This window comes from Pyxicephalus adspersus, chromosome 5 (assembly GCF_032062135.1).
Source record: "Pyxicephalus adspersus chromosome 5, UCB_Pads_2.0, whole genome shotgun sequence".
Lineage (NCBI taxonomy): Eukaryota > Metazoa > Chordata > Amphibia > Anura > Pyxicephalidae > Pyxicephalus > Pyxicephalus adspersus.
Window position 1 is genome coordinate 63,601,822 of NC_092862.1, and position 11,668 is coordinate 63,613,489.

The 11,668-nt window shown below is 39.1% G+C and overlaps 1 protein-coding gene across 2 annotated transcripts; it reads left to right on the forward strand.

The window, feature by feature from the left end:
• Positions 1-40: 40 nt before the first annotated feature.
• On the forward strand, positions 41-11,668 carry RBM22 (RNA binding motif protein 22). Of its 2 annotated transcripts, none has more exons than XM_072411745.1 (11): positions 41-182; positions 1,281-1,334; positions 3,107-3,136; positions 4,974-5,106; positions 5,532-5,632; positions 6,283-6,455; positions 7,407-7,607; positions 7,714-7,878; positions 8,325-8,413; positions 9,485-9,607; positions 10,190-11,668. In XM_072411745.1, the coding sequence occupies exons 1-11, from the start codon at positions 129-131 to the stop codon at positions 10,315-10,317; spliced, it is 1,251 nt and encodes a 416-aa protein (XP_072267846.1). In that variant the 5' UTR covers positions 41-128; the 3' UTR covers positions 10,318-11,668. The 2 variants fall into 2 exon arrangements, with proteins under 2 accessions (XP_072267846.1, XP_072267847.1); XM_072411746.1 differs by having other exon boundaries at positions 111-211.

Here is an 11,668-nt window from a genome sequence, read left to right on the forward strand (position 1 = left end):
GCTGTGCAAATCTCCCCATAGAGCTCGGCGCAGTGTCTTCCTATCTTTCCGGCAGAAGTACGCGGGAAGTGGTAGTCGGCGCATGTGCAGAACACGGGCAGGGCTGTAACGGAGGTTTGCTGTTCAAGATGGCTACGTCCCTTGGATCAAATACTTACAACCGGCAGAACTGGGAGGACGCGGTATGTAGAAGAGTTATTGGGCATTCAAGGTGATTGGTCACGCTTAGCTATATTCCGGGGCTCCCGGTAGTAGGCAGTGAGAGTAATGCCCTGGCGTAGACGAAGCCTGAGTTGTAGGCCTCAGCGTATGTGTGTGTACATGGTGGTCAGGGATAGCTAGTATTGTATGATGGGACGGGGTAGAAGGTTCTGGGCAGGCGGGCTTTGCCCATTAATACTGCTGAGTTTATCCTACCAGACTTTGTTTAATGACTTCAGCAAAGTGAATTGGTCTTCTGTGCTTTGTTATAAATGCCTACTGACCATGCCAGGTAGTTTGTGAGGTGGCCGTTCCCTGTTACTGCTGGCAATGTTCCCAGCTCTCTCTGTGGAATACAGAACCCCCAGGGAAGAGGAGGCATTCTGTCTACCAATCACACAACCTGCCTCAGGGTGATGGCCCAGCTCCTGCATAAATGCAAGGAATGAGTGTTGTTATCCTAGGACAGGAAATGTTGCTGGCTGGATCACCAGGTGACAAAGTGTACCTAAATTTAGAAATTTCACTTTACATAAAAGAGTAGACAACCCTTTATTGTAAGGTAGAAATTCTGTCTGTTTTGGTTTTTTTAAGTGCAACACCCTTGTTTAAAAAAAAAAAAAAAAAAAGGGTGCAGCCTACTCCCTAATTCTCAATCGCCTAGGGGATTGCAAATGAATGGGACTGCAAAGCCTCCTGGGAATTCCTACGACACGCATCCCGGGAGCCTCTTGGGTGCTCCTGCTGCCCATGCCCAAACATCTCGGGCATGCGCAGAAGGAGCCTTATCGTATAAACAGAAACATTTGCCGATCTCAAGCATGCGCAGTGAGATCCGAAATTCTTTTTTCCATCCTACGTCACCTGAACTCGCGCCTGGGTCGGGTGACGTAGGGTGAAGAGGGATCGGACTGCACTGTGGGATTGAAGGTAAGTGTATTTTTTTTTTAGTTTAGTTTCCTCTTAAAGCAGAAAAAGCCTAAAAAGTAATAGTGCAGCCATAACTTCTAAACACTTGTATTCTGAAATATATTACATTTTCTCAGTTTTATATAATATTTTTTGTTTGTATTTTTCAGGACTTCCCAATTCTTTGTCAAACATGTCTGGGAGAAAATCCATATATCAGAATGGTAAGAAAATAATAAATGTTTGGTGATATTATTGTGACACTAAGGGCATTAGAACAAGATTTGAAAATATTGTATTTAATGAAAATACCAGTAATTGGATGTAATAGAAAATATCCCGGACATCTGACTTGTGGTGCCTGGCATTTGTTTGCAGTCTGTTTTAATAACATGAAAAGACAAAAGTGCCTGGGACTCGTTCTTTCATCCTAACCTGGACTGGGAAACTTTGACCATTTTGATTGGCCGGGCCATACTCATGTAACACCTGCACAGGAGTTCATTTATTCCTGGCACTGAGCTACATATACACAACTAGGCGTACATAATCACCTGCAAATCTGGTTAGCTTTCCTCTTCAATGTCTAGATCAGTGGTCACCAAGCTTTTTGGACCGGCGCACCACTAAGTTTACTGGCTCCGGACCACGCATGCGCAGGAGGCCAGGTGTCGCTCAAAGGGTAAGAAGCTTCCCCTTTAGTGACGTCACGATACCAGAATCCGCCCACTCGCCCATCACAGGTCTGAGCCTACGATGGGAAAGTGGGTGGGTTGTGTCCAGAGAAAGAACCCATCCACTTCCCTGAGTTTGCGATCCGTACAGTAGACATGGTCTGCGGCTCTGGCCGTTGCATCCCCCCAGCGAGGTTCTTCTCCTGACCCCACTCGGGGATGCACCAGCAAGAGCTGCGGAACACCGGTTGGCGACCGCTGGTCTAGATGACCCCTATCCTGATCTACTCTGCAACATGGATATCAACACCACTTCTCAGGTCAAGATCCTGGCCCTTGTTCTCCACATTTCTCTCACAAGTGGCTCATTACTGTGATTGTGTCCTCACAGATTAAAGCACCTACTTAGTGACCATTGGGAACACCCAATAAAATGATGGGCCAGTTGTAAAGGTTAGATAGTGGTTTATGGTCCTGGAAAGCTGGGTTGAATTGTTACAGAAAAGCTTTGGATGTGAGGAACCTGGGCACCTAAAAGCAAGGTTCACTTTAACATGCACATTGCACTAACTAGGAATATTTGGTTCATACATCATGGCTTCTTCATATTCAGAAATATCTTCAAAAAGGTTAACTAAAACCTCTTTCCTGCCTGGCTTCTGCACTGCATGGGGAGACTGAACACTTCTTACTGCAAGATCTTGAAGAATACAAAGTCTCCCTAATTGTGCAAAAAATACTCTAGCACAGTGTAGGATTTTGGATCCTCTGCATCTCCTAGAATCTCACGATGTGGAGAGTGACCTCCTGTTCACCTAGGCACTGAGAGGTCTGGGATCTCTGTATAGTAGATTCAAAAGCAAAAACAGTCCCCATAATATGAGTAATGGAGTAAGGTCTGCCACGTCCCAAATGAGAAACACACTAAAACTACCCAAATATTGTACTTATGATTGCTCATAAAGTAGCGTTTCTGTGGTGAAAAGCTTAATAAAGCATCAAAAATACTTTACTAAGCTATTCATAAAAACAATATAAACAATAAAACAACATAAATACAAAACAAAATTGTTTTTATGATTAGCTTATCAATAAAGTATTTTTGATACTTTATTAAGCTTTGCACCAAAGAAACTCCACTTTATGAGCAATCATAAGCCCATCTCTGTACAGTAATCTGTTTCTATTCCATTCCTGTGTTTACAAAGTTTATAGAGCTGAAAAGAGGACAAACATGTACAGCAGCCCCTGATGTAGTCAGCTGAAAGCTGTGTGATTCTAGTTATTACTGCAATCTGATTTTATTTATTTTTATTTTCCAGACCAAAGAGAAATATGGAAAGGAATGCAAGGTAAGATACATTACACCTACAGGATATAACCACATTTTATATCGCTATATTTATCCTAAATACTCTAGAATTTCTTACAACGTCCCTAAATTCAGCTGCATTCGTATTTGTCTCTACATTTGTTTAAAATGATGATTACAGCATTACGCTTTCTGTTACAATTTTTTTACACAAACATTTGCCAGTTTGTATTTTCACTCTTCCACTTCCTGGCTCAGCTTCCTATATAATATAGGAAAGAAGTATTTGATCCCCTGCTGATTTTGTACGTTTGCCCTCTGACAAAGAAATGACCAGTCTATAATTGTAATGGTAGGTTTATTGTAGATGTGAGAGACAGAATAACAACAAAAGAACCTTCAAAAACCCAGTGCCTAAAATTCAGAGCTTGATGTGCATTGTAATGAGTGAAATAAGTATTTGATTCCCTATCAACCTGGCTAGGCCAATCCAGGACCATCATGTGCTTCTTCTTGAGCCATTCCTTTGTTGCCTTGGCCATGTGTTTTGGGTCATTGTCATGCTGGAATACCCATCCACGAACCATTTTCAATGCCCTGGCTGAGGGAAGGAGGTGCTCACCTAAAATTTGATGGTACATGACCCCATCCATTGTCCCTTTCGATGCGGTGAAGGTGTCCTGTCCCCTTAGCAGAAAAACACCCCCAAAGCATATTGTGTCCACCTCCATGTTTGACGGTGGGGATGGTGTTCTTGGGGTCATAGGCAGCATTCCTTCTCCTCCTCCTCCAAACACAGCGAGTTGAGTTGATGCCGAAGAGCTTAACTGTGGTCTCACATGACCACAACGCTTTCAACCTATTCTTCTCTGGATTGGCAGACTGCAAATGGGCCTGTACATGTGCTGTCTTGAACAGGGGGACCTTGTGGGCTCTGCAAGTTTTCAGGCCCTCACGGCCCAGTGTGTTACCAATTGTTTTCTTGGTGACTATGGTCCCAGCTGCTCTGAGATCATTGATAGTTCCCCCCGTGTAGTTCTGGGTAGCTTCATCACCGTTCTCATGATCATTGTAACTCCACGACGGGGGATCTTGCATGGAGCCCCAGACCGAGGGAGATTGACAGTTATTTTGTGTTTCTTCCGTTTGCGAATTGACGCACCAACTGTTGTCACCTTCTCACCAAGCTGCTTGGCGATAGTCTTGTAGCCCAGTTCAGCCTTGTGTAGGTCAACAATCTTGTCCCTGACATCCTTAGACAGCTCTATGGTCTTGGCCATGGTGGCTAGTTTGCAATCTGATTGATTGATTGCTTCTGTGGACAGGTGTCTTTTATACAGGTACTGTAACAAGCTTGGATTAGGAGAACTCCCTTACAGAGGTTGCTCCTAATCTCAGCTTGTTGCCTGCATACAGTGAAGACACCTAGGAGCCTGAAATCTTGCTGGTTGATCAGGGGATCAAATACTTAATTCACTCATTACAATGCACATCAAGCTCTGACTTTTGAGCACTGGGTTTTTGAGGGTTCTTTTGCTGTTTCTGTCTCTCACAGGCACAATAAACCTACCATTACAATTCTAAACTGGTCATTTCTTTGTCAGAGGGCAAATGTACAAAATTAGCAGGCGATCAAATCTCTCTCGCGCTCTCTCTCGCGCTCTCTCTCTCGCTCTCTCGCTCGCTCTCTCTTTTATCAGGTAAAGCACCAAATGTTTTTGTGTTTCCACCATGTTTTTGCTATTTGCCTAAAATTCAGATTAAAGCTGTCAAAGGTCTCTCCCAGTTATTTATTACCCTGTACAACAGGATTACTACCATACATTTTTATTTATTTTTTTGCCTATAGCTTGTAACTCTTTGTGTCTTACTTTCAGATTTGTGCTCGACCGTTCACAGTTTTTCGCTGGTGCCCAGGTGTGCGCATGCGTTTTAAGAAGACAGAGGTGTGCCAGACATGTAGCAAGCTGAAAAATGTCTGTCAGACCTGTCTACTAGATCTGGAGTATGGTGAGTTGAAACCTTGTGAGATGGTGGCAGTTGGGTATTTTATGCTGCAAGTGTTTACTTCATGCACATAAAGTGAAATAATGGTTTTTGAACCGTTTTTTTTTTTATTATAATTGCCAATATTAAAAATATTTTATTTGTATGTGGTTAATACTCTTAGTAACTGTATTCAGTATATGAATGCCTATTCTTCCACATGTAGGCATTAAGACCAAATTATCACAGATAATTCCCATGGTTTTTAATTTGTTTAATGATTTTACCCTTCAACTTCTCAAGCATGTATATTCAATATAACACAAGAAGTGACAAAACTAATCGAGTTTGTGCAGCATTTTTGCCAATCTTTTACATTGACCTAGTGTTTTTTTTTTTATTAATAATATAGATATCATCTGTTTACTAACATTAATGAATATTTACAGGACTACCTATCCAAGTACGAGATGCTGGAATTTCCCTAAAGGATGACATGCCAAGGTCTGATGTTAATAAAGAATACTACACTCAGAACATGGAGAGAGAGGTAATTCAGAGTACCAACCTTGAGAATGCCATGTATCTTTTATAAAGTGCATTGAAAAGACTGAATCAAACAAGTTTACTATGGAAGTATTTTAGTAACTGTACTGTAAAACCCATCAGCCATTTTTTTTTTTTTTTTTTTTTTTTTTGGAACCACGGGGTTGCTCCAGAGGTTCTTAAAGCTGTGGCTGATTGCCCTCCAATTTGATAAGACCTGCTTATTTCCTGAGCCAACATCACTTGCCAAAGTCAGTGGCATGCCATCGATGATCTTTTTAGCTGTTTGTAAGAGTAGCTTTCTGACCAGAATTGTAAGGAAAGCATTCTTCCAACTGACCACCACAATAGAGGCATTGTTTCCCCCACTGTCCACCAATGAAACAGTCATTTTTCTCACTGACCCCAAAGAATTTAATACTAGTAGGTTTCTCAAGACCTGAAATTAATTTTAAGCGTTTATCTGGAGTAAAAATATTTTATATATATATATAATTTATTATAAGACTGTCCTAGAGAGATTAGTTGTATAAGACAAAAGTTTGGAGATGATGCTTGGAAATATTAGTGTTTTCTGTAAAATTTAGGATGTGCTTTAAATAAAAAATTGAACTTTCTTATAACACCTAACTTTTTTTTTTTTTATCGTGGTAGATATCAAATTCTGACGGCTCTCGCGCAGTTGGAGCTTTGGGCAAAGCCACATCGAGCAGTGACATGCTCCTGAAACTGGCTCGTACTACCCCTTACTACAAGCGTAACCGTCCCCACATCTGCTCATTTTGGGTGAAAGGAGAATGTAAAAGAGGAGAGGAGTGCCCATACAGGTTAGTACAAACATAGCAAAATCTTTTTTTAACTTGTGATATGTTATTTATTATTCTAGGGATTATGTTTTGACAATTTGATTCTCAACAGCAATAATCTAGTATAGTCTGAGCATTCAAAATTACTGTTTTCTGCTATATGGAGATGAATGAGAATTCAGATATGCTACTGGAGCTAGAAACTTTTATTCTCCCTCCCTTTGTTTCTTTGAAACATTGCAGCTGTTTAAGTCCACTTAGTTTTACCTAATAAATATATATTTATTAGGTAATATATATATATATATATATATATATATATATATATATATATATATATATATATAAATATTTATATTCCATTGCCATTAGATGTAGGAAGCTTATGGTGATTCTGGGCAGAAATTGTGATTATATTATTTGCAGCCTCCCTCACACTGTCTAGCATGTGTTGGTGAAGATTTGGGGTTTAAAAAAAAGAGCAGTGCTTAAACCAGTAAACACTCATTGGTCTGTATTTTCATGGTTTCTATTCAGGATTCTTTAGAAAGTAGACAATTACTACTAGCATTTTGTAAAATAACCATAAATAACTGTCGGAGTGAAAATGGTTTCTTGCTTGACTTGAATACTGTTTGAGTTACTTTGTGACCTAAATAACTTAATACATCCATAAGAATTATAAAGAGTATTTCTCTTTTAGGGGAAAAACTATTTTAAGCGCAAAGATTTTTGTCTTTTAAAGTCAACCAAGATTTTGCTTGGCCAACTAGCTATGGCCAGTTCTCTTTGTTCTCTATGGCCTGTTCTCTTTTGTTTGTGCTGCAACTTTCATCGTTCTCTGCAATTTATTCTTTTGTTGAGAAGAGATGGCAGCAAAAAAGATGCCCTCCCCATGACCAGTGTGCACTTTTTTTAAGCGGCATGCAGTTTAATGTTTTTCTAATATCCAATAATGTCTTTGTTTTCCAGGCATGAGAAACCAACAGATCCTGACGATCCTCTTGCTGATCAGAATATCAAAGACCGTTACTATGGTATTAATGACCCTGTGGCAGACAAACTATTAAAGCGGGCTTCTACAATGCCTCGTCTAGACCCTCCAGAGGACAAAAGCATCACCACCCTGTATGTTGGAGGGCTGGGTGATAACATCAGCGAGTCTGAGCTTAGGTAGGTATTTGTTTCTCATATCTATGTCTTAGATTAGTTACAGTCTGCGGATTTTGTGTTTGTGCATATGCTGAAAAAAAAACAATTTCTTCCTTCCTTCATACAGGAATCACTTTTACCAGTTTGGTGAAATCCGAACGATTACAGTAGTACAGCGACAACAATGTGCCTTCATTCAGTTTGCTACCAGGCAGTCAGCAGAAATGGCAGCAGAGAAATCTTTTAACAAACTTATTGTTAATGGTCGCAGACTCAACGTCAAGTGGGGAAGGTGAGTGACCTTTAAAACAGCAGTCGCCAACCGGTGGTCCGAGAAAGTTTTGGCGGCACCAGCTAGAGCCGCGGACCATGTCTCCCATTCAGTTCCTAGGCTCAGGGTGGGCAGGCTGTGTCCCTGGACACAACCCACCCACTCTCCCATTGCAGGCTCAGATCTGAGATGGCAAAATAGGCGGGGTTATGTCATAATGACATCACTCTGGGGGAGTTTCTCCCCCTTTGAATGACAACCGGCTCCCCGCGCATGCGCAGTCAGGAGCCTATGATTTTAGTGGTCCGCGGAACCGAAAAGGTTGGCGACCACTGCTTTAAAATACACACTAAAATGAAACAAAACTTTGCCTTATGAATAGTTACTTATGAGATGGGGTTTTAAAGACAGATTATTTTCTTTTACCTCAAGATACCCATTCTGATTTACTTTGTTTAATATTGTAGATCTCAAGCGGCCCGTGGGAAAGATAGAGAACATGAAGGCGTTGCTGATTCTGGATTGAAACTTGAACCTGTCCCTGGTCTCCCTGGAGGTATGATTTTGGTTAAAGCCGTGCCTTGCTGTTTAGTTTTTCGTATTGCTCATCATAGACATTTCTAGGAAAATCAGCAAACACTACTACTATGCTTTTACCTAGTAGTGTGTATGTGTGTGTAATATATATATTTGGACATCATAAGAACTTTTTGACTTGTCTTTTGTTTTGATTTTATCTTTGATCAAGTTTATACACATTACAGAGTTAGTGCTTATAAACCTGGAGATCTTTAGTTTAGTGAAGAGAGCTATAGTCTCCACAGGGGAGTGGGAAGACTAGATACTTATATGTTAATTACTTTGTATATGGTCAACAACCCACATAATTTTGTCTGGATATTGTGCCTGAATATTGGTGCTGTAAAAATCTCGGTGTGGAGACTGTAAACAGTTGAAACAAGGCACTTGCCATATAATGGTTGGGTATCAAATTTTAGGGAATGTTATACTTAAAAAAGGGTAAGAATGGTGTACAAGAGTTAACAAACAATGTTGGTATAAATGTTTGTAACAATTTAACTTGTTTTTAGTTAGTGGTAAGACTGTTTTTATATTACCATAGTCTTGCTTTGCAAAGGAGGAGTTTTGAGACTGCAATTTTTTTTCGTAGATCTTCAAAACTGCTCCTCTGTGCACACTAAAGTCTAAAATGTAACTTCAGCTCAGATTCTTTTGTTTTTGTTTTTTTATAAAGGATGAGCACCCCCGTTCCGAATATTTTGTTTTTCATTTGTCCCAGAAAAGAAAAAAAAACTAGTTGCTAAACAAAGCTTTAGTGGAGACATCTTTTTTTTTTTTTTTTTTTTTTCCTTGACAGCATTACTGGTGTGGTTTCCATTTTTTTTTCTTTTTTTAGGGGTAGATTTCTGTTTGCTTTCTGTGGAAAATACATACAGCAGTAAAGCAAAAAGTCTTTCAGTGGCTCTAACCTCACACAATGCTGACCAAAACCTAAAAAATATCTGGAGTTCTAATTTATCTTCCCTGTTTATTTGCCAATTAAATATGTTGTAGAAATCTGCTTTGAATGTGATGTTTATGCCGCAAATGTTTGTTTCATCTACAGTGTTGCCGCCTCCACCAACAGAAGAGGAAGCTTCTGCCAATTACTTCAATCTTCCTCCAAATGGATCTCCTGCATTGGTTAACATAGCTATGCCTCCTCCCGGCCTAAGTGGACCCCCTCCAGGTAATATTGGTTTTTAGTTGTTCCCACAGCTGTGCTGTGAGCTAACACTTTATTGCACCAATTGAACAGATATGACACTCGCAACTGTATAATTCACAGACAAAAAATTATTAGGCTTTTCATAAACTTCAACTTAGCTTTTTGGTAATATTTGAATACTGTCATCCAGCATACTAGGATGCACTTAAACTGGCTGAAAATGGGGACATAATATATTTGCAAGGTTTTATCACTTTTCGTCTACAACTGGCTTCCCCACTAACACAAACTCATTGTTCTCTCCAAAAAAAATGATTAAATTAAAATTGTTGAGCTTTTTTAAACGGGATACCCTGGGATATTATAATGCAGTCAATTTAATTTGCACTGTTAGATAATAAACTTATTTTAGGTTGTAAACTCGGCAGAGCTTAATATACACATTGAAGACATTTGAAAACAGAGGCAAGACTCTTTTACTACTGACATAGTATGTCTCTACTGCAAAAATAAAAAACATTTCTTCCTGGTTACTCTTTTTTTGATAAATGCCTTTTTAGAAATCTACATGCTGACTTAAGGTTTTCCTCTTTTATTTTTTAGGATTTAGCCCACACATGTTTCCTCCCATGGCACCTCCACCATTCCTCCGGGCTCCTGGTCATATACATTATCCATCTCAAGATCCTCAACGGATGGGTGCACATTCAGGCAAGCCCAGCAGTTCCTAGATCCAAGAAGATGTTTTTCTTCAATGAAACTGAATAATGGCTTGGCAATGAAGCAGTGTGCGATTGCAAAGCACAGACCTCTTGTAATATAAAATCCACACATGGTGGTGGTGTATTGTCTATCCATGTACTAAGGACCATTCTAGTAACTGAAGCAAAATAGTGGCTTATTTTGAATGTGATGGGATTTTAAAAATTTGTCTTCATGTTGAGAAAAGATGAAAATTGGGGGAAAAACAGGATACATATGGAATGTGTTTTTACAAGTGTGGCGGTATTTTCAAATCTGCCCCCTCCGAATTCGTTTTTTTTTTTATTTTAATAAATTATCAGAACATCCATGTCTGTTAGCCAATAAATATCCATCTATATTCTTAGTGTCAGTATGGGTTTAGCTTGTGCATGTTCTGCAGGAAGAATGCACGGTTATATTTATTTTTCCTTTCTTTTTTTAACACATTTTTTACTTCATTTTCAAGTTGTTACATTTTGGGCTCTATTTATAAAACAGAGAATCTGATATTTCCTCAAACATTCCCTAATGAGAATGAATTACTGCCATTTAAACACATTGACCAGGAAAATTCCCACAAGGGAATGTTTAAGAGATTGTCTGATTCTCTTTTTATAAATAGAGCCCTTTGAGTCCAGTATGTTACATAACTGCAAGTAACCCCTTCAAGACTAAATGTAATCAACGCTATGATGCTCAGACTGAATATAGTCAGAATGCATTGGGAAACTGGACAATAATTCTTTGGCCTAATACCTAAATTGTTTTTCTAAGGACATGCAAGGCCTTTATTTGTGTTAAATGTTTAAACAAATATCCTGATCATGTTTTTTTAATATGGACTGACAAATATACATTTTTGGTTATCACACTTTGTTAGTAACTTTTTAGGGTTTTTTTTTTTTCTTTAAACATTTTAATCCACAGTGGTCTGTAAATAAACTTCACAATTTCCATGACTGGCTATTGAGGCGATTACATGATCAGGGACAATGCTCATCCATTCTTTCTGTTGGTGTGATACCAGCAGCTGTTGGTGACAGTGAATAATTGGTTGTAAAGTGGGTGGAACATACAATAAATCTTTCAGCACAGGAAACTATATTGTACAGAATACAATATTAAAAAGTGTTATTATAAAACAAAAAAAAATTATTTTCCACTATCAAAAAACTTATCCAACTGAAACGTGTAACCCAAGGATCAGGCCTTTTGCCCCAGAGATCTGTCTGCCCAATAAAGTATTTTACACTGAATACAAAAATAACTTTACAGTTCACTAAAATGTTATAATATTTTTTGTATGTAAGAATAAATGTACAAAGATTATTGCATGGG